At 45.1% G+C, this 25,051-nt stretch overlaps 2 protein-coding genes across 8 annotated transcripts in view; one reads left to right on the forward strand and one right to left on the reverse strand.

The window, feature by feature from the left end:
* Positions 1–3,529: 3,529 nt before the first annotated feature.
* ZNF408 (zinc finger protein 408) lies at positions 3,530–16,649 on the reverse strand. Of its 3 annotated transcripts, none has more exons than XM_066632960.1 (5): positions 16,363–16,467; positions 16,072–16,280; positions 12,796–12,857; positions 7,311–7,630; positions 3,530–5,285 (listed from the first exon to the last, which is right to left on the reverse strand). In XM_066632960.1, exons 1-5 carry the CDS (start codon positions 16,382–16,384, stop codon positions 3,571–3,573), a joined length of 2,328 nt encoding a protein of 775 aa, XP_066489057.1. In that variant the 5' UTR covers positions 16,385–16,467; the 3' UTR covers positions 3,530–3,570. The 3 variants fall into 3 exon arrangements, with proteins under 3 accessions (XP_066489057.1, XP_066489049.1, XP_066489066.1); XM_066632952.1 differs by having other exon boundaries at positions 16,057–16,280; XM_066632969.1 differs by lacking the exon at positions 16,072–16,280 and having other exon boundaries at positions 16,363–16,649.
* Positions 16,650–16,842: 193 nt separating this feature from the next.
* The window catches only part of ARHGAP1 (Rho GTPase activating protein 1), a 37,195-nt gene continuing 28,986 nt past the window's right edge, over positions 16,843–25,051 (forward strand). Inside the window, exons 1-2 of one of the 5 annotated variants that reach the window (XM_066634038.1) lie at positions 16,843–16,992; positions 23,562–23,727. In XM_066634038.1, coding sequence (XP_066490135.1) covers positions 23,595–23,727 — 133 coding nt within the window. In that variant the 5' untranslated portion in view covers positions 16,843–16,992; positions 23,562–23,594. Of the gene's footprint in view, positions 16,993–17,050; positions 17,260–17,680; positions 17,698–23,154; positions 23,459–23,561; positions 23,728–25,051 lie in introns of those variants that run through there. The other 4 variants (XM_066634030.1, XM_066634059.1, XM_066634048.1 and 1 more) reach the window with 4 other exon arrangements.

Below are 25,051 nucleotides of genomic sequence, written 5' to 3' on the forward strand. Positions count from 1 at the left end.
CCATACATGCAGGAGACTGGAGAACTACCAATCCCAGAACCCATTCTCCTGCTCTTTTCTCTCTATTGGTTTTCTGGTCAATGTTTGTTATCTCTACCACAGGCAAGTAAATATTAGCATTGGGTAGCTGAAAAATGACTCTTTGGCCATTTGTACAAAGAGCAATTGCACAGTCCCCTCCTCCAACCAAGAACATGGTTTCAGGAACCCACACACATTATATAGGGAAAAGCAGAGACTTTTGAACAATTTCCAGTTCTGGAACTGCTTGGATGCTTCTATGTGTACTTGAAAGGGTAGAGAACAGGCAAGCACGAAGATGACTACTGCAGATGACGCTCAGAGCATGACGTGGAGATGATATAGAAAGGGCAACATGTTCCTATTGAGTGGAGCTCCATGATTGCATTGTGAATCTCTGTGATGCCCCCCACCCCCCTGCAGACACTAGGTGTGTGGAACAAAGGTGAGGAGACTGAAGACAGATGTGGTAAGGATTGCTAGAGATTACAGGAGTAAAAGTTGCCACAAGGAAGCTGATTTTGACATTCAAAACTAAAGAGTGGGGAGGAGTATGTCCAAGATTTCAAGTATGGTAGAGAATATAAAGTTGGACTTTGACCGGGAGACCTGGGTTCAAATCCCTGCATAGCTTCACACCATACTAGACCTGAGACCAGTCATGATCTTTCAGTCTTTGCCTCTTGGGGCCATTGTGAGGATAAAATAATATTTACACTATATATACTGCCCCAAGTGTCTTTTAAAAGGCAGGGGCAAAAATATGACAGATAAGCTATGCAAGTTGCCAAAGTGTCACAATGATAGTAACCAGAGGCAAAGCCACACATTTTGAAGGAGGACATGAGACCATCTAGAATGAGCTCACTCAGCACATCTGGTACCTACAAGTCACATGGAACCATGTTGCTGCCCCCTTGATTTCCAGGTGGTTGGCACAACAAACAAGAGGAACTACAGATCTGAGCAGTTAGGTAGTCCAAAGGGGAGAAGAGTGTATAAAACTTGGTATGGTACTTTGCCGCTGTCGTCAGGTAAGCCCTCCTTCCACCCACTTATTTGACCGTTCTAATTAAGGTAGCAGCTTGGAGGAAAGTGTCAGACCTTTGGCATCCCAGGCCCTGAATTTTTGTAAGCCAGGATGTGGCAGGAGGGACCTTGATGTCCAGGCCTGGTATGAAATGTAAACAAAGGAACAGCAGCACTCTATAAGTATGTAATCAGCAATCAGCTGCACCTGTTGCAGGTGGGAGCCATGTGACCTAGGAGGATGTGTGCAGTCATGTAGGCTATGGTTGAGTGGTGCAATGCACCACTGGACAGCCAATCAGAAAGGGTCACAAGGCAGTCTTGTGATGTCGCTCATTGCGATTGGCTGGCCCCAGTATATATGGGGGCAAGAACAGAGTCCACGTGTCATGCCGCTGGTTTGTTCTGTGACTTGGACTGCTAATCGTGGCTGTGCCTCTCTGTATCCCTGACTTCTGGACTGTTTGACTGACTGCTCTTCTGCCTGCTCTTTGACCAATACATGCTTCTGCAACAAACAAGTCTGTGTCTGCTTCTTCGACTGTTTCGGATCGCCTGCTTCTTGTGCTAGCTCCCTACGCTCCTGTGCCACTCTGCTATCGGGAAAGCAAGGGTTATCCTCCCCTCCCGCCCTGACAGAAAGATCTATGCCCAAGACCTCAGACAGCTGCAGCCACTCTGTACAGATAGTACAAGAATCATGAGGGGCTCAGGAAAATGTTGTAAAAGTATAGCCTAAGACTGTGGTTTCCAAACTCAGCCAGCCCTTGACGCCCTCATCCACGCCAGACCCAGAAGTGCCAATGACTCAATAATGTGCTGGTGTGCTGTCAGCAACACTTCCAGGTCACGTGTGCAGATGCAAAAAAAACACACACACACAAAAACCAAGTCTCAAATATAGCGAAAAATAGTCCAGGGAGTACGAGTGGGCCCTGCTGCAGCTCTGCAGCCCACTGCTTCAGACCTCCATGCTGTGCTCCAGTTATGTCGCGTTGCACACTTGCTGACAAGTGGCTTGGCCTGCACAGGTCCCACAACTGCCCCAGAAACACACTGTGACACTCCAGGGCGTTCTGATGCCCAGTTTTGGAACCTCTAGCCAAAGAGAAGGAGTAAAGGCTCTGCCCAATCCAGTAATTACCTGGAAGTCAGAGACAATATTAATGAGGGACCCCTTTCCTTTACTGCCCACACAGTTCTGTAATCAGCTTGCTTTTGGCCTTCAGATCCAGGGCTGCAATGGTGTAGATACTCCTATGCTCAAGGAACTATTAGATCCACATCATCTTGGAAAAAGGCACACTGTGGTCTAAAAAACATTGAGTGAATTGTATCCAGCAGCATCAGGCTGGCATATGAACCAGCTAATGCATGCTGCAAAAAGGACAACTTTCAAAAATTATTTTCATTCAGGCATTTCTTACCAGCATTCCTCGGAGTACAAAAAGTTTGTTGTAATTCCTTTTCTAGAAGCATTGCACATGAATGTTCTTCAGCAACTACAATGTCACTCCTCACCATTCATCCATTAAAAAGCTTATCACAAGGCCTGCAAAACCTTGTTTCCAACCTTCTGTGGATTTGTTTCTTAAGTTGTGAAGACACGCTCTCTTGCACTTAGACCAGCACACAGAAGATATTTCTGAGGTAGGCTGGCTCAGCAAGAGCAAGTGCCGTGCCCAAGCAGGAGATGGATATTTTGCCTCATGCATGGATAAGCTTTGATTTCAGGGACGTGAGTTTGCAACTATGCCAATATCAGAGACATACAAATCTGGACAAGCCTCCTTCAACAGGAAGAATACACACTAGCTATTCGAGACTGTCACTTTAAATCCTGGTTGACAATTCTAATCCAGACTGCAATGAGGGTTGACTGACTCCAAGCTACATCCATCCTTGCTGACTTGACAATCACACAAGAAATGCTTTCGTGTGGTCAGAGCTCCACATTGCAGTAGTAAAATATGCAATCACTACACATAGTATTTGGCTAGATTGCATGGGTATTTCTCACAGCAGTGCCACATGCGTCAGGCTGGCACAAAAACCATCCACATAATCTGATAAAGTTACATTTTTTACTATCATAGAGAGAGAGAGAGTGTGTGTGTGTGTGTGTGTGTGTGACCTCATGGCCTTTGGTGTAGCTGACTGTATTGTGAAGCTGGAATCTGACAGCTTTACCACCATCCCAGCTGCAGCAAGGACTGAGTTCCAACATCTGGCAAAGTTGAAGCCATAACAGTGTCAAAGGATGCTTAGTTAATATATGAACTTCTTCCATCCATAGCTGAAGCCTTTATTGCGCCTTCCCTCCCTTCCTCATTGGCTTTGAAAATGAAAGGAAACATATTGGAAATAAAGCCAGAATCAAGGTCAATCAGAAGACAAACAAGGCCTGCTAAGGAAACCAGTGGGCATTTTTTTGATACTTGCACTGGGTTCCCATAAAAACAGAGATCACACCCAGACATTCTAAAGTTGTTTTAATACCATCTGCAAAAGGTTTAGTGATCATGTCCCCACCTCTACCTCAACCACCTCAGCCACTGTGCTGAACCCCACCCCTTCCTGGATAATGAACATGTTATTGGGGGAGTCCTGCTCCTGTACAATGATGCATTCTTCCTCAGCGTCTGAATAAGCTATCTCAATGACATCCTTGTGTCTGGTGGAGATTTGCTGTGTAGCAATGTAGTGTCCATCACTGGTGATGTGAAGTTCTGCTTTGTTCCCTGGCACTGTCATGTCCACAGGGTGCACTAGAAGCACTTCAGACTGCTCTGAACTGGGCAACTCCTGGAGGCCTTTTGTGCCAGGCTTAGATACATCTCTATCTAAACTTCTTTTGTGTTCAAGTTGATGACGATGCAAGCTCTGAGGAAGGGCATAGCCCATACCACAGATACTGCACCGGTGGGGCTTGTCGCCATGATGGACTTTTTGGTGGCGCCGAAGCTTTGTGGCTAGGGGATAGGATTTGGGACACAGCTGACAGCGGAAAGGCCGCTCACCTGTGTGCAGGCGCTCATGAGCCCGTAGGGTGTGAGGGTCACGCAGTGCCTTCCCGCATACTGTGCACAGATGGGCCTCACCTGTGTGGGCGATCAGGTGGCGGCGCAGCTCAGGGCGCTGCGGAAAGGCATCTCCACAAAAGTGGCACCGATAAGGGCGCTCTCCTGTGTGCAGCCTTAGATGGCCACGCAGGTTGCCCTGCTGGCGGAAAGATTTAGGACAGTAAGAACAAGAGTAAGGGCGCTCTCCTGTGTGCAGTCGCATATGGTTGCGCAGTGACCCAGGGTTGGCCAGGTGTTGGCCACATATCACACACTTGCAGGCAGGTTTGGGAGAAGGGCTCGGCTCCTTAGCCTGGTGTGTTTTGCGATGGATACGAAGGGAGGGTCGGCGGGCGAAAGATTTTCCACAGTCAGGGCAGACGAAAGGGCGCTGGCCTGTATGCAGCACTTGATGCTCTTGTAGGTCACGTTTGGTGCCATAAGTCTTGTGGCACTGGGGGCAGGGAAAAGGCCGCACCCCTCTGTGGCCCAGCATGTGTGCTTTGAAGCTCTCTTCAGAGCTGTAGCTCTTGCCACACTCTGTGCACAGGAAAGGTTTGTGATCAGTGTGTACAAAGCTATGCTTTTTCAGGTGGCAAAGTTGCAAGAAGGCTTTACCACACTCCTCACACCGGTGCCGCCGCACACTGTCTGCCTCCTTGAGCTGGGAAGCACCACACACCTGGCTACGAGGCTCTTCCTTCCATGTAGGATTCTTTCCCTGTTCCTCCATGCTTTCCCTAGGCGCGGATGTGGCACATCTGCTGGGGACTTCCTCAGCACAAGACTGGGCCCTCTGCACTTGCTTCTTCTGCAGCTTCTCAGCCAAGCGAACACTGAGGCGAACTGCACTGCACTGAGGTGGTTGTGGAGGAGCTCCAACTGATTCCACCTCTGTCAAGGTCTCATTCACCTGAGGCTCTGCCTGAGGATATGGCACTGGATCCTCTTGGCCTTCATCATGCTTCACTACGGGAAAACCCAGGAGGGTCTGGCTTTCTTCACTCTGTTTCTTGGTCTCCATCAACTCACACTGCAGGGCTTCATTTTCATCCTTTTTCTTATGGTCAACTTTCAGTTCAAGGGGCTGTTTGGTTGCTAGCTTCTCATCCAGCACTGGAACACAGCGGGCTCCAGCTTTCTGCTCCAACATCTTGCAAGCATTGGGGTGACCTGCGGATTTTAACCAGTAACTGTTAGTTCCCTTAATAAGGCAACGAGATCATTACTGACATGTCAAAGTAAGACTCCTCTGTTTTCATTCCCTGCAGCAGCCCCCTCCCCACCCAACCCCTTCATGTTGAACAGAGATACTGTATCTGGTTGATTGCTGAGAGGCTTAAAGAATCATCAAACATGAAAGCAGTGTTCCTGAGAACTGAAAAACAACTAATCTTAGTTAAAATATAATGCAATATACTTTTGCTTGACTTACAATATCCTACTTTGATGGTTGTGGGAGAAGAAATTTAGTGCCTGCTACAAGGTTCTTGCTGGCTGGACAATTTCCTCTATTTCTAAATAAAGGCACTTTGGGATCATAACAACATGCTCTATTCTGCATTCCAAAATTCCTTTGGTATGGATTAGGGGTTCTTTTAAAGAGGTTTGCTACAAAACTACTATACTTGGAAATGAATGAAAATGTGTGGAAATATACTGTATCTTTCATGAGCTTTGTGGTTTTTGGGATTGGTTTTAGAAAGCAAGAAGAGCCAACCAAATCAGTTTAAACACAAAGCTGTGGTAATGGTGTCGTTTTTAACTAGGTCAGTACCGTGAACTTAACCTCTTTTTTCCCCACCCAAGAACATTCTTAAAGAAAGGGAAATGGATATAGAATTATGTTAAAGATAATGCAAATGTGTGTGAGAAACTGAATGCATAGAAGCTTGACGGGTTCCAGCATCAGAGCCATAGATTTGATAGGGTCAAGAAATACAGGCACTGAAAGACATAAATTCATGAATGCGTCAACTGTGAGAAGTCTATTTATCAGCAAGCATAACAAAACATGGAGGAAAAGGAAGTTGCATGTTACACTAAGAGGACAGACCCCTGGTTACTATATCAGAAAAGAGAGAAGCAGTTTTTGGATTCTATTAGATTAATGTAGAATAGATAAATGTTAAGGTAGATCTGGTTTAGGGGATGTCTGCACAAAGTTAAACTAGTTAAGCTAGCTTAATATTTTTATTCTTCATGAGGATGGTTGGGAAGTGATGTTTCACTGGCCTCACTAAACTACAATTTCCTGAATTTCTTTGAAGAGGAAGCCATAATAGTCAAACTGGTATAAAATCAGTATATTTGTAGCATAGATAGGTCCTCAGACATTTTATTACACAGGTTCCGGCATGACAGAGAAATATTTCTCAGAGAAATTGCCTCCTTCAGTGTTGTGACAGAATGGCAAAGCATTGTTCAAAAGGGTGGCATTGTCCCAGCACTGTTGAACCAAATACAGACCAAAAAACTGAGGGTTGGACGCCTTCAGGGTTTTGCTCATCTCAGAGCTCAAACTTGGCTTGGCCCTAGTCTCTTCAAGTGGTCCTGGGCAAGCCTTACAGTCTCTTAGGCTGAAATCCTATACAGTATATGCTTTCCCGGGAGTAAGCTGTATTGGACACAATAGAGTGAGTAGACATGCATAGGATTGCGCTGTAAGACTTGGTTTTTAGTCTCCAGCACTGGAAAATGGAAAGCAAACCTCTCAGGAGGTATAAATTCAAGAGAGACCTGTGAGTATTGAAAATAGTATAGGGACAATATTTATTCACAAGAATAGGCAGCATGTTTTCCAAACATGTTGTATCTTCTGTGGGGTGATTTCAGTGCCCTCCATCACAATACCTGAGGAAAAATGAAAGAGCCCTTTGTACCAAAGCTTTATGATAGCCTGGGCAGGTTTGTTTAGAGATAGGAAACAAAACTCCTGAACAAAGAAGCCATTTAGTCTAAACCTCTTAGGTGAAAAGAAGAGCAAAAAATTGCTACAACAGAAACCTAGATTTAGACTGAACATTAGACAAAACTTACTAACTGCAAAAATAATTTGGCAATGGAGTTCTTTGCTTAGGGAAACCTCATGCAATTTCCAGTAACAGAAGCTGGTAAAGTCAGAATCTTTTAAAGTACAAGAATTCTTACTTCTGAATGACAGGTGAGAAGCCTTTTGAAGGATTCTCATTACAGTACCTGCAAAAAGACTGGCTGAATTTCCATCAAAGAAAGCACCTCCTCGCTGCACCAAAGCCTCTACTTCAACACCAGTGGTCTCAGTCATGGCAACTGCCAGCGGTTTCTGTAGTTCCACCCGCTCTGCAACAACAACTGCATCTGATTCACTTGCTGGTGCACGCTTTTCCAGGGAGGCAGCACTGGCATCAGGCTCTGCTAACCAGTACAGCAATTCAGTGCCAGCAGGAATGGGACAGCACACCTCTATGTGGAGTTGCCCATTGAAGCACACTAATGACACATTTGCCTCATCTTCCTCCCAGCTTCTCTTCACCAGGCTGCAAAATACACCATGCTAAGTATAAGTAGCCAATCGGGTTAAATTTAGAGCACAGACTGACAAAACTCTAGAAGCACCGTGCAGGGGTCTGTGTACATGTGGGGTTTCTGTGTGGTTGCAAGACTGTATAAATGAGGTCTCAGTTGGATCCAGGAACTAATTGGCTTACGGATATTGAGCATTTTATTGGATAACTCCCCAGAAAAGCTATTTTTAGATTTTTAGTATTCATCTAAAGCAGGGGTCTCCAAACTTTTTGGCCAGAGGGCCGCATGAAATATCTGGTGCAGTGCTGAGGGCCGGGGAAAAATTAAATAAATAAATAAGAGATGGAACTTGGATGAATGAATAAATGAATGAGTGGGCTCATTTACTCAGTCTCTCTGGCCCTCAGAACACCTTCCAGATGCAATTAGAGCACAGCTCTGGTCATGTTCAGTCAAGTTGGCCAGAGGCTTTTAGGGGGCAAGAGGCAGGCCGCAGGCTGTATAGAGGCTCGCTGCAGACTGCATTCGGCCCCTGTGCCAGGGTTTGGAGACCCCTGATCTAAGGAGAAACCAACAAGGAACAGTAATTTTACATACAATCTATGGACCATTCTCTATGGTTTGGCATATTTGTTTCAGAAAACAAAACAGTCCAAGCTAATAAAAATACCTTCAGTTAGAGCTCAATTCTATGAAAAAAAAGTTCTGAATTCAAATGCAGAAAGTTTTGTTCCAGTTTTTTTGTTCATGCTAAAAAAAGGAAACTTAACTAGCATTAAATTGCTGGTTTATAACCTTATCAGCTAAATCCCCCCGTCCAATTGCAAAATGAATTCATTTAGGTTTATAATCCTACTTTCAGGAAGAGGGTAAAGACAGAATTATATTTAGGAGAGCTTTTTCTAAATTGAGTGAAATTGTATTGCTGGTTGACCAATTTTTTTAAATATTTCTCCTTCAATATTATGACAATTATTTTGTTTTCTTGTGATATACATAGGTTTAGATTTTTAAAGTGTAATCCACTCTTGCCTTTTTTCAAATGGAAAAGTGGAAAACAAATATTCTGACTGATTAAAGGCACCTTTTACCCCTTTGAAGCACTGGAAGCTAGAACTACATGTTTGTTGTATCTTCACAAAGACTAACTAGGCCAGGGGTATCAAACTCGTTTCATACAGCATTATGATGCCTGCTGAGAGCCGGATGTCATTAGGTAAGAAGTGATGTCATGAAACAGGTTAAAATGAGAAATAAGCCCTTTTTCACTTAGGGAACTCATTAGCTGTAAATGACTGAAGAGAAAATACACAAATCTTGATTATATTTCAAGATATGGGACAGCCCAATTACCATGCGGGCCGCCCTTTCAGCAGTTAACACCTCAGTACTGCTCAGCAGCTGAGAGCCCTACGGCCAGATAAAAAGCTTCCATGCTGGCCCCCAGGCCTTATGTTTGACACCCGTGAACTAGACTATCACTATGACAGGGCTCATGGTTGTCTGAACAAATTCCAAAGAAAGTCAAAATCAACACTAACTTATTCTGCAAAACATGGTATATACTTCTAGTTTATTTGATAATAATATAGACCAGGATGAGAAGAATAAAGAAGAAAGTTTGGTGTGGACGGGAAGTACCAGTGAAGAAGAAAAAAGGAAACCACAATGGGAACTGATACTCAGTTCTCTGACCACAAAAACTCCCTAGCTATCTCTTTTAATAATCAGGAATGTTAGAAACTTGTCTTTTAAAAATATCAAAGCAGAAATTTTCAGGATACCAAACGCTACATAAAAATTTTAATTCTTTTTTTATCCTATCTTTCACTGTTAAAAACAAGCATAAAGCAGCTTACAATAAATCACTACGTAACCAATTCTGTGCCCACACGTACCCGCCCCGTTGTGCAGCATTTTCAATTTGAAAATTACAATCTCATTTACTACATGGTGACAGAACTGGAGCAGATGTTACAGTGCTAGAGCAAACAGGTATTAGAGACTGCCAAAGCTACTAGTTATGCAAGATATAAATAGGACTGCTGTAGTGAACCAAAGGCTGACAAGGACATAAGTGTTCTTTCCTGGCCTAATATTAAAAAGAAATTCAGAAGTACAGGTCATCACATCATCTGAAATCAATGTGTTATCTAAAACAAAAAAAATCCAAATCGACAATAAAAACCATGTCCTCAGGCAAGAATCAATTAAAAGACAGGTGGAACAGGTTTTTATTTGGAGAATACTTAAAGGCAGACCACGTGGAGGCCTGATAGATCTCTGCAGGCAAACCATTCCACAGGCATGACAATAATACCAAAAAGGTTCTGTTGCTGGTCCCCACCAACCAAATTTGCATCAGAGGTGGGCCAGAGAGCAAAGTCTGCAGTGTGCTGGTTCTGAGGTATTTACTCTTGTATATTTAAGTATACTTGGAGGTGGGGAAATGGGGGTCCATTTGAGTGTGTGCTTTATTTTGTGATGTGTGTTGGTACTTAGAGAAATCCTGGAAATGTGAGCCCATTCATTAATTTATTCAATCATCTAAGTTCCATCTCTAATGTATTTACTTAAATTTTATATTTAAAATTTATTTATTTTTTCTGGTTCACAACAATGTGCCAGATATATGATGTGGCCCTCTGGTCAAAAAGTTTGGAAACCCCTGTCTTAGACCACTATCTCATCTACTTGTGCCTGAAAATATTCCAATTCCCATTCTTTTTCTTCCTCCATTACAGCATTATTTTGTGAAATTAATCCAGCATAGGTGGCTCACTCCTGAATAAGTTTTCATCTGTGGAATTACTGGGCTTTGCAACCCCTTACCAGTTTTGTCAATTAAAATTGATTGTGGTATCAACCAACAGCCCAATCCTGAGCTGCCCAGTGCCCAGGCTTGGTGGCACTGAGGAGGGCTGCTGCCGAATCCCCTTTTGTCCCCTTCCCCTGAGTAAGGTAAGCAGCCTCACAATGGGGCTACTCACTTTAATGAAAAGGTGCTAGTGTAGGGCGCGCAGGCCTACATGAGTGCCCTGGATCCTGCGGAGCAGAGCTCCGTGGATCCTCCTCCCTCCCTCCACCCAGCATGCCTCCCACCCGCCCCTCGGCATGCCTCCCTCTGCCCTCTCTCTGCCCCTGCCGGCCTCCCCGGAACACCTCCTCCCCGCCCTCTTCCCCACTGCCGCTGGTCGGTGGTCTGAGAAACTGTTGAGCTGCGGGAGCTGGGTGACCGCCTGGCGCTAGCCCAGCACTGGCCGGCACTCTGCTAGCACGGGCGGGAACCCGGCGTTGAGCCCCGCAAACGTGCCTTATGGCACGTTTGCAACTGTGCTCGGCGGCATGGAGCCGTGCCACCGAGCACAGGATTGGGCTCTAATAAGTAAATAAATCCTAAACAACAAATCATATGAGTTTTGACTACATCTGTATCAATTTCTGTATGAATAAAATGATAGTTATAAAACACAGAACGTTTTCTAGCAGGCTTAGAGTCTCCAATACTAGAAGAAATTTGCTTAGGAGGAGTTAGGGTTGCATAACAACTTCTGCCACAAAAGATTACCAAAGATGTTAGGAAATTAACTCCACAGCATTTCTTTTCCTGGTCAATCTACAGTTCACCCTCTAATCAACAGCCCTTGATTTTACTGGATTCTGGAAACAACAGACTTTGGGGGCAATCCAAACTGCGCCCTATGCTGGCCCAAGTCCCTTGTGCCGGCCTGGGAGGGTCGCAAACGTGCCATAAAGCACGTTTGTGGCTCCTTGGGAGGAAACCAGGCTGGCACTCCAAGAAGTGCTGGCCTGCGGAGGCTGTCGGAAGCCTCCGCGCCAGCTTCCCCCCAGCTCTTTGTGTCGGCTTGGATGAGCTGACACAAGGACGAAAGGTAGGCGTGGGGGCGCGGGGAGAAGGAGGGAGGGAGGCGTTCCTGGGCAAGCGGACGGAGGGCGATGGGCGGCCCTGGGGGTGGGCGGGCAGGGAGAGGGAGGCGGGGCTGGGATCTGGCAGTTATGCTGGATCCCAACCCTGTTTCTGAGGAGAATGGAGGGCCTTCAGGAGGTGGTGCAAGTCCAAGGAGAGTAATAGGTGCCAGCAGCCCTTACCCAGGGGCAAGGGGAAAAGTTTCCCCATGCCTCTGTCTAAGCTGCTGCTAGCCACAATCCTGTGCTGGATACAGCACAAGCCTCCTGGCTTGCCTGTTCCAGCACAAGTTAGGATTGCGCCCTTTATCTGCTCCATTATAAACAAATCATGTTTTGTGCGCGTCTGTCTCCACTGACTTCAACGCATTTGGATTTAAGAACTTTCAGCATTAACAGACATCCCTTCCCCCCCATTAGTCTGTGAAATCAAGGGTTTATTGTACAGTACTTGCTGACCTGTTTTTGCCTCCCTTTTGCTGAATATTTTTAGCACTATGAAAGAGAGTTGCAAGATGAAAAGAACAAGGCACAGAAGAATTGATCAACTCCTAGTGGTGACGGGGGGGGGGGGGAAGCAAGGAGAGCTAGTTGCCATTAAAGACAGCTTGAATTTCTGGAACTGCTCTGAAATAATATATTGATCAAATAGCATCCATCCATCAATGGCTACCATGCTACAATCTCTAAATCCTTCTATTTTCCTTTTTGGATTCTATTAAGCCTAGACAGTATTTGAAGTGTCCAGAGACCTTCTTCCAGTTATAAAACACACTCAGTAATAAGATTCCAGAGGAGTAACCGATTTATAGCAGAATCCTGTGTTCAATAGGACTTGCTTCTCAGTAAGTGTGTTCAGGACTGCAGCTTTAGGCTCACTTGACTGAAAGTTAATACAAGCTATGCAGTAAAACAGTAATCTAATTGCTTTGTATGCATCTGGATTCATTTTTCAGGTGTATGAGGAAAAAAAGCTATTCACATAATTATATGTTGAAAATTGATCTGGCCACATAAGGGAGAAATCAGATGATCACTGGTCACAAGTATTAAACTTGCCAAATGGCAAAGACTTTCAACACAACTGGCATATCAATAAATTAAAATCCAGATTGCATTAATTTACCTTAATTAACCATTATGATTAATAGCCCATTATGATTTGGGCTAATGAAGCCAACAATCTACCTTATCAGATTATGAACTTGGACTATAAAGAAGGTTTTAAAGTTACCCTCATATTTCTCACCTCCTCCAGCTGACTAGACTGCTGCAAGTGGAAGCTCCTTTGCAGCAGGCTGATGATAATGCCTGAAATGGAGAGTAAGGAAGGTCCCAATTACAGAAAGCCTTAAAATGCCCATAAGCAAACTCTCGAAATAATTGGCTAGCCATCTCTTTCACATGAGAAACAAGTCACACATTCAAAATGGCTGAAGGCAAATCAGCATTGTGTGCTGAGGCCGTATTTGAAACAGTCAGATCCGGTGAAGCCAGTCCATGCCCTAGTGACATCTCGCTTGGACTACTGTAATGCATTTTATGTGGGGCTACCCTTGAAAACAGTTCAGAAGCTGCAATTAGGGCAGAACGCAGCAGCTTGGTTGGTCACCGGGGTTTGGCATGCTGAGTCTGCCATGCCATTGATCTGACAGCTACATTGGTAGCCCATTCCTTTCCGAGCCAGATTCAAGGAGCTGGTGATGACCTTTAAAGCCCTATATAGCATAGAAGTGGGATACCTCAAGGACGGCTTTGTCACCATAAGATGTGATGATGACCACTAGTTGGATGGCTTTAAAAGAGAATTGGACAAATTCATGGAGGACAAGTCTATCAATGGCTACTAGTTATGATAACTATGTGCCAACTCCAAATCTAGCAGCGGTATGCCTCTGAATATTAACTGCAAGGGAGCAATGGTGGGAGAGAAGTACTGTTTGCCTTTTTCTCCTGCTTCTGGGCTTTCCAAAGGTAGCTGGTGGGCCACTGTGGGAAAGAGAAGGCGGGACTAGATAGGCCTTTGGCCTGATCCAGTAAGGCTTTTCATGTTCTAAGGGTCAAACCCTTTCTTAGTAAGGGTTAACCTACCTCCCCCCAATACTACTGCCTCATTCTATACCTGTTTAAGCTTTGGTTGTTGTTAAATGGGAAATCCAATCATAGATTTATTTCTGCATTACATGTCATCCCAACCTGGTCTATTTTAACACAGTCACTGGTTGCTAAACAAAATTGTAGAAATTCAACCCAGGTAAGTGAGAGTAGCCAGAAACAGGGTGAAATGTGATTATATGCTCCAGCTACCATGGCTGCTTGACACTGCAGGGAAACTGAAACAGTATGGGGACTGTTCACCTTAGGACCCAATTCTATCCAACTTTCCAGCATCAATACAGTTGCACTGCAGCCCTGAGGTAAAGGAATAAACATTCACTTACCTTTAGGAGACTTCTGTGATTGCCTCCCCACTGCAGGATGCAATGCATGCCCTTCTGGCACAGCTACATTGGTGCTGGAAAGTTGGATAGGATTGGGCCCTCAGTATCTGATGCAGTAACACCTCAGCTACTCTGTGGAAAATGCTTGTTCAGTACATGGCTGGACATTACAGATGACAGACGCCATACAACTGTAGTCACTCTACACAGTGTGACCTTTTAAGCAGACAGGGTGGTATTTAAGAGAGCTGGTATGCAGCAATCTTAAACTATGTAGAAAATCAAGGATTTAACTCTTGCTCAGTAGACTTGATCAAGGCCACCCATTATTTCTCAGTGTAACATGGACAAATATAAATAAAAACGTTGTCTTCAGCACTTACAGGTAATACAGCATTTCTTAATGTTTGTTACCCTGTCGTTCCACTGTGCATTGTCTACCAATTGGAAGTACCACTGGGAGTAACTGGCAATTATGTCATCGCCAGTTACTTCTGATGGGAGGCCAGATGTGATGCAACAAACACCGGTAAGAGACCCAGGGCGAACAAGAGGGTTTTATTTGAGTTAGCAAAAAGCACACACTGGAGCCCTGCCTGCTGAGCCTAGTCTTCTATTGCTGTTTGTTGTGTTGCATTTCTGGTCTTGCTGCCATGCAGAAAGGGTCTGGGGGTCCAGTATGTACCACCAAACACCATCTCAAGTACCACTTGTTAAGAAATACTCAGGTAATACATATATGGGATATATGTTGAATAAGGAAAGGTGTGATGGGGCAGGCACATGACTGCTTTACTACAAGTGGAGGTACAAACTGCACCCTTGAAGTACACTCTCCACATAACAGGTTGGTCATGCAAACTGAGATACATAGCAAGAGACAGTAGTCAAAAGGCAAGTGCAGCATTAGCACCAAGCCAGGTGGAAATGAAAACAAATGCCCTCAAGGGTACCAGAAAGAGCCATAGGAGGACAAAGCAGCAGGTCTAGTGATCAGGTAAAGGGTCAGGGCTGCTGTAGGTAAGGAGCAGATTTTGGTCAAAGGTAGGGTTACCAGAAACAAGTAGGACAGAGTGCTCTACCTTTAACCATTGTTCAGAAGAGGAAATTTTGGTAGATGCAGCTTTTTAACTCTCCCATGTCGAACTGCACATGCCAAAATTCTCTCTTGTATACATTGATTAAAGGAATAGGTGCTCTGTCCCCCTTTGTATCTGGTCACCCTATGCAAAGGGAATGAGGGAGCTCCGGGCTTCTAGTTACAGCACATGCTGACCCTATGAAGCAGCAGGCAGAGCAACCTGGGGAGGCATCATAAGAACATCAGAAGAGCCCCGCTGGAAAAGGCCGAAGGCCCATCTGGTCCAGCATCTCCCAGTGGCCCACCAGATGCCTCAGGGAGCACACAAGACAACAAGATACCTACTTCTTGGTGTCACTTCCTTGCATCTGGCCTTCTGAGGTAGCCTACTTCTAAAATCAGGAGGTTGCACATACCAGCTTGTAACCTGGGATGGGATTTTCCTCCAGAAATCTGTCCAGTCCCCTTTCAAAGGCATCCAGGACAACCACTACATCCTGTGGCAAGGAGCTCCATAGACCATTCAATGTTGGGTAAAGAAATGTTTTATTTTGTCTGTCCTCAGTCTCTCAACACTCCATCTGAGTGGCTGCCCCCTGGTTCTGCTGTGTGAGAGGGAAAATCCACTCTATCCATCACCATATCCTGTGGCAGGGAGTTCCACAGATAACGCATTTGAGCAGATGTCCCCTGGTTCTGGTGTTGTGCGAGAGGGGGAAGAGCTTCCCCCTATCCACTTTACCACCGTATCCTGTGGCAGGGAGTTCCACAGACACTCCATTTGAAACACTCCACAGACCACCCCCATCCACTCTATACCACCATATCCTGTGGCAGGGAGTTCCACAGACACTCCACCGGAGTGGCTGCCCCCTGGTTCCGGCGTTGTGTGCGGGGGAAAGGGGCATCCTGTGGCAAGGGGTTCCACAGGCTAAGGACACGCTGGGTGAAGCAAGACTCTCTTTGCTCCAGGATGCCCCACTTTCACCTGCCTGCCGCTCACCGCCAAGGCAGCGGCCGTCTCCGGCTCCTCTTGCCGCGGTGGCCCAGCGAGGAGCAGCCGAGCCCCGGGCCGCAGGGCGCCGCCCACGCACCAGACCCCCAGCCCGCTCTCCGCAGCCAGGGAGGGGCCCAGCGCCAGGCCCCGCGGGAGGCGCCACGCCGGGCAGCAACAGGAGGAGGACCGGCCGCCGCGCGCCTCCAGGGCGGGACCTGCAGGAGACGAAGGAGAAGTCAGTCAGTCGGAGCCGCCGGGGTAACCGCCACCCCTTCCGCCCCTCGAGGAGCCACTCACTCCGGCCGGGGCTCCCCTCCATGACAGCGGTTCCCAAACACCGCGGAACGTTCTTCTCGGCGACCCTGGTTGCAGCCCGGACGGGTTTTCCATTCTGGAGGAAAAATCCATTACGGGGTACAAGCCATGATGTGTATGCGCAACCTCCTGATTTTAGAAATGGGCTATGTCAGAATGCCAGATGCAAGGGAGGGCACCAGGATGAGGCCTCTTGTTATCTGGTGTGCTCCCTGGGGCATTTGGTGGGGCCGCTGTGAGATACAGGAAGCTGGACTAGATGGGCCTATGGCCTGATCCAGTGGGGCTGTTCTTATGTTCTTATGACACGCTCTTCCGCCGGAAGGAGGTGGGGACATGTTTCCGTGGGGACCTGTACGACACCCGTTTCCGGTTCCCCTTCACGCTGTGTCCGTTGAGAGGAGGCGGGGACGTGTTACCATAGTGACCGGTCCGGCTTCCGGTTGGAAGGCGGATGTTTGTGAAGAGGGAGCTGCCTTCGCCGAGGGAAGGAGTGAGCAGCAGCGCAGGGCGTCCGTGCTGTCCTAGCGCCGGTGGCCGTTCGTGGCGAGCGTAGCCCTTCCCTCATGAGAGCAGCGCTGGCTTGAGGCAGACGCGCGCCCCGCTCTCAAGGTAGAAGCCCTCTCGGCAGGCTCTGCTCTGCTCTGAAGGAGGCTGTGGTGGGAGGAGGGCGCAGGCCTGCGTGCGCAGTGCTGCCTTCTGAGGGGTCGGACTGGGCCGGCCCTAAGCAGGGGGCTGCTTCCTGGGAGGCGTCAGAGTGCTGCAGCTGCAGCCGCAGCCCAGTCCTGCGCTGGTCTACTCACAGGGAGGACCCGTTGTGTTCACTGGAGCTTACTCCCAGGAAAGTGTGGAGAGGGTCCTGTGCCTGTCTACTCAGAAGTAAGTCCCATTATAGTCAATGGGGTTGACTTCCAGGTAAGAGTGGATAGGATTGCAGCCTGAGAGCCCAAGCCTAGGCATGTCTACTTGGAAGTCAGTCCCATTATAGTCAGTGGGGCTTACTCCTAGGTAAGTGTGGTTAGGATTACAGCGTGAGAGCACAATCCTATGCAGGTCTACTCAGAAGTAAGTCCCATTATAGTCAATGGGACCTACTCCCAGGAAAGTGTGGAGAAGGTCCTGTACTCAGAAGTAAGTCACCTTGTAGTCAGTGGGGCTTACTCCCAGGTAAGCGTGGCTAGGACTGCAGCCTAAAATCCCAATCCTTTGCATGTCTACTCGGAAGTAAGTCCCATTATAGTCAATGGGACCTACTCCCAGGAAAGTGCGGATAGGATTGCAGCCTGAGAGCCCAAGCCTATGCCTGTCTACTCAGAAGTAATTCCCATTATACTCAGTGGAGCTTACTCCTAGGAAAGTCCAACCTCAGACTCCTGTCTGTTTCCTCCCACTGGCACGAAGCTGAGAAGGCCCTGTCCCCTTTCCTCTCTATAACAGTGTTTTTCAGCCTTGGATTCCGGACACCAGTGGGGGTTGCAAAGCCTCAATTGTGGGGTTGCAGCAACTTATGAAAAAAGGTTGAAAGCTATTGGACTGGAACACCACCAGGTAAAGGGGGAGGCACCTGGTGCATCCCTTCAGACACAAGGAGATTGTGTTGCAGTCTACTCAGCTAGATTTAGCCACTGTGCTAAAATAGCTTTCATTGGTGCCAGGCTTCATGGTTACTTTTTCTGCTCTTTCTATAGCACTATTTGGCTACAGTGAATGGTGCTGGGAGGGCTTAACAGGGTTGGGGAGTGGACAGTGATGGGGCTGGCTGAGTGGGGTCCCTCATACTTATATAGGGGTTGTGGCACAAAAAAGTTTGAAGACCACTGGAAAGGGGGAGGCAACTGGTATGCCCCTTCAGGTACCAGGAGATTGTGCCCCAGCCCTGCTCACATGCTAAGCAATTGCACTGAAATAGCTTTCACTAGTGCCAGGTTTCATGGTAACATTTTTCTGCTCTCTCCAATAAGAATATTTGGTTACAGTGGTACTGGGAGGACGTAACAGGGATGGGAAGGGGGGCAGGATCAACAGTGGATCCTCAGTTTTGTACTTTATTTACTTATTTATTTATTGGGATCATGGCACGAGAAAGCTTGAAGGTCTCTGCTCTATAAGGCAGCAGTCCTATGCATGCTTATCTAGAAATACCTCTTCATTTGAACATGTTTACTTATTTCCAAGAAAACTTGCATAGGGTTTTGCAAGCTGCCTGAGTTGCCTCGAAAGGCACTTGTGCTAGGTAAGGCTTTTGAATTGCATACCTGTAGGGAGGAGAACTAAGGCACACCTTGGTAGAATTGGTGCAACTTTGTGCCACTCTTAAAGCTACAGGAGCCTTCTTGGAGTGTGACTCAGGGAACCCTCCCTGTACTTATTGCCTTTAGGGTTCCCATTGTAAATTATGTTGGTAGTCTAATGGAGCCTACTTTAATTGGAGCTCTTATGCAAAGCTTCCATGCTCAGTGTATTCCAATAAATATTTGAGGCTGTTGTCTAAAAAGCTCTGTGGTTCAGTCATGAGAGTGTCAGCAAGACTGTAGTCCTCTCATATCTGATACAAAAAGTGGGATTTGTATGGCATGTTGGTCTCTGACGAAGAAAGTGAGATGGGAGTTAATTGGAAATAAAAATGAAAACTCCATGAGTGTGGCAGAACTTATTCAAGGGGGGGGGGGAAGCCTCTGTTATTTGAAGTACTTGGTTTCATTGATGCTCTGGCATGAAAGGAAATTAAGATGGAGCCTTTTAAGGGAGTGTCGTGCCTGGCTTCTAAAGAACATCCTGAAGCTGGAAATATGATAGGGAAACCCATGTTTGTGGAAGTTCTGCCATGAGGTATTAGCAGAAGCTTGTACAGGTTGCCACAACATTTTTGGTAACATATTTCTGGTAGGCATGGGAATAGCTGAAGCTAAGCACTTTGTTTTAAATGTAATGCTTGAGGTGTTTTTTAAAAACTGCTGCTTTCAGGTCCGTTTGGAAAAAACGAAGCATAGGCCAGAAATATTCTGAGATTAGTAGTAAGCATATTGTTGCTTGTTGTATAAAATATTTTTTTCCCCAATTACTGAATTTGTTGTGATGTCTTCATCCTTGCAGAGTAGATTAATCAAGGGCAAGCTTGGAGGCATCAAGTTTATGTCTGGCAAGGGAGATTAGTATTTTTCAGGCATGTCACCTGAGTCAAGCCTTGGAGTTCAACAGATTGTGTTGTGCACTGCATCCTGTTTTTCTTAAATTGGCAGCTCATGTTGGGGGTAGGGAATCTGAGGGAGGGACCTGGGCTTAGCTGTTCTACTTGTTTTGTTAATGTTGCTGGTTTAGATAAGTATAACGGCTAGCTTTCTGTGCAGTATCTAATGCTTCATGTAGATAAAATTTGGTAGATTTGGCAATTATTGCAACTATGAAGTGCCAAGGGCTATGACATTGGTTGATAAGTGAGAGTAATTAATATGCAAGAATGAGGGAATGTGCTTTTCTCACTTGAGCTCCTGGCATTACTTCTAAACCCATAGTTAAAGAGATACAGCTTAATTTCCGTTCGTAATGGTTTTGTTTTGTTGGCATTAGTATTGTTTTAAAATGTATTTTTTTCCTCACAAAAATGAAATCTAAAAGAAGTTAAACCCATAGTTAATTGATCCTCTCAAACCTAGCAGTTATGATCTTTAGGGAATTATTTTTCTAGGTACTATTGAAACTTGATCTGTGGAAACCTGGAGCTGGGCAATGTAGATTATGAAGTGGCTTATATGGAATAGATTTACTTACGAGACTTGTTAATTTTCCTAAATTGGAATGGGGAAGGAAATAGGTAAACATTCTGCTGATCCAACAGAGATTTGTGAGCTGCTTCTTCTGCAGTTTTAGGACTAGTCTTATTTTTCTGCTCTATGTTTATACTTCATTATATACTCTGTTGTCATTATATTATTTTTTTAAAGATTTTTAATAAAATAGATTTTTAAGGTGTTCAGATATTAAAACAACAAAACAAGTTTAAAGTTATATAACCTTATATTTGAAAAACAAATTACAAATACAAGAGAAGTGGCTGCAGGTCAGTTGATTTGTAGGATGCCATCTTTGTCTGAAGTAATTCTGAATTCAAGTCCTCTTTTAAACAGGTTGGGTCTAAGCTGAGGTGTGATGTTTACTAGAACAATATTGCCCTGTGCTAGTTCAGACACTTTCCCTTGTTGATTTTTTAAAAATATATATTTGATACAAATTGGTGTATGGTATGTTAGCTAAGTGAAGGTTAGAAAAAGACCTTCTGAAAAGAATGCACCCAAATGACCAGTGTCATATGGAAGTAGCAATTCCGAGTGAGGGGTATATGGGAAAGCCATATGGGAAAGAAGGAAAAAAGAAACTCAAAAAACTGGATGTAGGATGCAAGAGAAGATAATCTAATTCAAAGATTATGTTTGAGTCTGAGTACTGACAGTTGGAATTTGAGTTCTGCAACTTGCCTTGAATGTTGTGCAATAGTACTTGAAGATGAACCAGATATTCTTTATTGAGTATGTTTTGTTTAGCGGCGTAGCTAATTGTGTGATAGCAAATTTGGGAAACAGATAAAGTTGAAAGATATGGGGTATGATACGTCATTTTATGTCATGGAACCAATTCATACATGCATGTACTCATCTGAGTCTCTGTTGAAAGTATGAACTGCCTCCATTGAAAATTGTTTAACATGAGAGCTCTGTCTGTGTTCCATCTGTAATGGTCATGTAAAAAAGCGAGGAGCATGTATGTGTGAATTCACCCACAAAGTGTACAAAAGAGTTGCCATACACCAGCATCCAAAATAGCCTGTACCTCAACTTCTTTCTGCAAGCTTGGTAACGTCCATCTTTACCATCTAGTTTAGACAAACAAAACCCATCTTTGTTGAAATGAAGCTGAAGTGATTAATCCCTAGTAAAATTATTCGCTATAACTTTGCCTTATGGAGTGAATGAGTTTGTTTTTTCATTTCAATAGCCTTTCAGAAAATAGTTTCAAGGTGGCTAACAAAAGTATAAAACAAACAAAATTAAATTCAGTAATTTAAAATAGTAATTAACTGCACATTCTCTCCCCCCCCCCCCCGCCAGCTGCATATGGAGGAAAAGCTCATTGGCTGGCAGAACAGGTGTGTCTTGAGTACCTTTTTTAAAGCAAAAAGATAAGTGGCCTTCTATACTTCTTGAGGCAGGGAGTTCCATGTCTGGAGGGAGCTATTATGGAGAAGGCTCTAACCTACGCGCATACCTGTGAGACCTCACTTAATGATGTCACAAGAGGAAAGCTTCCAACAAAGATCTTGACAGGTAGATTCATATGGCAAAGGCAGTCTTTAAGGTTTTGGAAGCCTAAAGCACATACAGCTTTAAAGGTAATGAGCAGCATCTTGAATTGAACTTCAGCACCAGTGGAGTTCTGCGGGACAGGAATAACATCCTCCCCACATGCAATCTGACTGCTGCGTTCTTGAACCAGTTAGTTTCTAAATACCTCTCAAAAGCAATCGGGGCAGAGTTAAAATTCCTGTTTTGCTCAAATGCTCAGCTACTTCAGACTTGAAGACCCATCAAGCACTCCCATGATCCATTTGCTCTCAGTGATTCGAGAATATTAAGAACCACTTAGTATACATTCATTTGCTGCTTCCAGGGATTTAGGATAGGGTTTTTTTTTTTGAGACAATTTTAGATAATGGTGAGAACATGCTGCTGAATCTAGAATTTTTTCAAAGGGAGTGAGTCATTGCCAGTGCTGGTTAGAGTTTCCATAGAAACAGAGTACATTGCTGAAGGCAGATGGCTGGCTGCAATTTAAGCATGGTTTCAGCATTTGCACATAGTTCAGAGGAGCAAATTGTCTTGTTTCTTGTACTCAATGAGGTCAGGGATCTCCTCCAGCCTTTGGGAGAGAAGCAGAATAGTTGAAGTTGACTTTGTAGCTTTGCCAGACCCTGAATAACATTCTGATCTGCCCTGACGATCTTCTGCCCATATATGTCGTGTTTGCTCTGGTTACAGGAAAGCAATCTGACTTGCTGTGCAATAGGAGCACAGCCATCTGGTGAGCAAGGACAATTAAAGACTGTGTAAACTTTGAAGGAGTTGTGACAAGGTCTTGTGCAAGTCACAGACCTCTTCAGTGCTCAGAAATTGGCTAAGCGCTCAGGAATTCAGTGAAGCTTTGAGGAAATGCCCAGGTCCTCTTAATAAAGCAAGAATAAGCTTTAGTGACACCTTTCTTGTCCTTGTCTATATGGTCATTTTGATGTTGGCTGCCTGTAGTTGTGGCCACAGTGTCTTTCTCTGTATTGTAACTAGAAGGTCATTTTTGAAGGATTCTGTGTCATTTTATGTTTCATTATAGAGTTGCCTTCATAACTTCTTTAGCCATCTGATTTTGACAACTAGAGAGGTTGCTAGAGGCAGAAGTGATGTTCACACAGTATATTTCTGATTTAAGTTAAATTGTTCATCCAAAATGCAGAAACTGTCATCAGCTGCAAGTGACTGGTGGCGGATTCTCATAGTGAAGGTCCATAAGTGTTGGACTAGTAATTGAATTCTGCTTAAGCTCCAGGATCCTTGGGTGTTTTTCATGACTTCTCCTTATATTGTACAGATTTCTGTGTAGAAATAATGTAGGACACATTCCCAGCATCCTGGCTATTTCCTAGGGCAGAAAGGGGGTTGGAACATTTTCCTGTCAGCATCTTGCTTCTAGTGCTCTGAAGAGTAGTTATTCTTGGTGCTGACAGCCTCATAGGCCAGTGGGGGAGGTAATATCTGGGAATTCTTCCACTATAAAGCCTTGCTAAGCAAGCTAGTTAGCTTCTTGCCAGCTCTGCAAAGGAGCACAGAAAACAGGAGCTGTTACAATTAGTATATCATGCAGGGGCTGGCATAGTTGTATTTCCCTGCCATTTTGGTTGAGTGCCACTAACAGAAAAGCCGCCAGGCTACATCATCACGGGATGCAAAAGAGGAGTACAACAAGCAGTGCACCCTGGGCACCAAAGCCTTATTCCCAGGTCTCCATCCATTTTAGATTCGAGGGAAGAGTCTACTGGGCAAGTTATCTTTGGCTTTTAAAGCAGGGGCTTTGGGAAAGGCCACTGGAAAAAGATGTGTGTTTTCTTACTGATTTGTGAATCTCTGCGGTCTTCATTCTAGACTCAGGAGTTGAGCAACTAAAGTTTGGAAGCCATGGAGCAGTATCCAGAGCTGCAGGAAGACTTAAGTCTGGAAGACACCAATGAATCCCTTAATCAACTTAAACTGGCCTCTCTAGATGATAAGAACTGGCCACCAGACGAAGTGCCTGTTTTTCCCAAATCAGGTGAGGTTTTTTGTTTGTTTTTTTTGCAAGTGTTAAAGTGGTGGGGTACGGGATATGGGGAAGGGGGCCTATCTACTCTTGCAGGGACCCATTTCCTACAACATTAGTCTTTGGGGAAAAATTATTGCTTTGGGAGCATGATTTTTTGGGTGCAGAAAAGATACATGTGTTAAACCCCTTTGCCACATCTCAGGTTGATTTCCCCACCTGCGTAGCTAACTTTTAAATATACAGGAAAAGGTCAATTTCTGGTCCACTTCTGCATGCTATGCCTATCTTCTAAAAACAAGAACAAATTTAAAAACCTATTTGCTGTCACAAGTATTTTGGGCCTAATAGTGTAGTACATATAGGAGAACATATTATTAACATATGGACATATACAACATGTAGTTTACTTCAGTTGCTGATTTTGAGCTTTTGTAGTGATGAGTTTGAGTCTGTTTATTTTTCAGTAACAAAAAATGTAGGTAGCTATGTTGGTCCATTGGAGAAAAATCCAAAAGCAAAAGCTGAATAATATCTTTATTAATATCAACTAATAAATTATGAAGCAGTGAGCGAACCTGCTTTAGGTTTGTGTGTGCTGTTTCTCACCATTCTAACATTTGGGAAGCCCTGGGAAGCTGTGCGCCCCCCCCCCCGCACCTCTTGTTCCTTGCTTCTGCCCACAGTAAGTAAAAGCAACCCCCTTTGTTTCCCTTAGTGTTACTGCCCTTGCCCCTCCCACCCAAAGATTTACTTTAGGGAGTAACACTCCCTAAAAGTTTGGGAACCACAGCTTTAGGCTATGTGTTAAGCCAGGGGTGCCCAAACCCCGGCCCTGGGGCCACTTGCAGGCTTCGAGGACCTCCAGTCTGGCCCTCAGGGAGCCCCCAGTTTCGAGTGAGCCTCTGGCCCTTCATAGACTTGATGGAGCCTTCGCTGGCCTGATGCAACTGCTCTCAACATGATGGCCAGCTGTTCGGCCTCTCACATGAGCTGTGTGGGACAAGGGCTTCTTCACTGCTTGCTGTTTCACATCTGTGATGCAGCAGGCCTTTTATAGGTCTTGAGCTATTGCAAGTCCTTCATTCGTTCATGTAGGTTCTATCTATAATATATTCATTTATGTAAATTTATCCAAATTTGAAATGTAAATTAATTCTTTTTTTTCCTGGCCCCCCGACACAGTGTCGGAGAGATGATGTGGCTCTCCTGCCAAGAACATAAGAACAGCCCCACTGGATCAGGCCATAGGCCCATCTAGTCCAGCTTCCTGTATCTCACAGCGGCCCACCAAATGCCCCAGGGAGCACAACCAGATAACAAGAGACCTGCATCC

Source organism: Tiliqua scincoides, chromosome 1 (assembly GCF_035046505.1).
Source record: "Tiliqua scincoides isolate rTilSci1 chromosome 1, rTilSci1.hap2, whole genome shotgun sequence".
In the NCBI taxonomy this organism is placed as follows: domain Eukaryota; kingdom Metazoa; phylum Chordata; class Lepidosauria; order Squamata; family Scincidae; genus Tiliqua; species Tiliqua scincoides.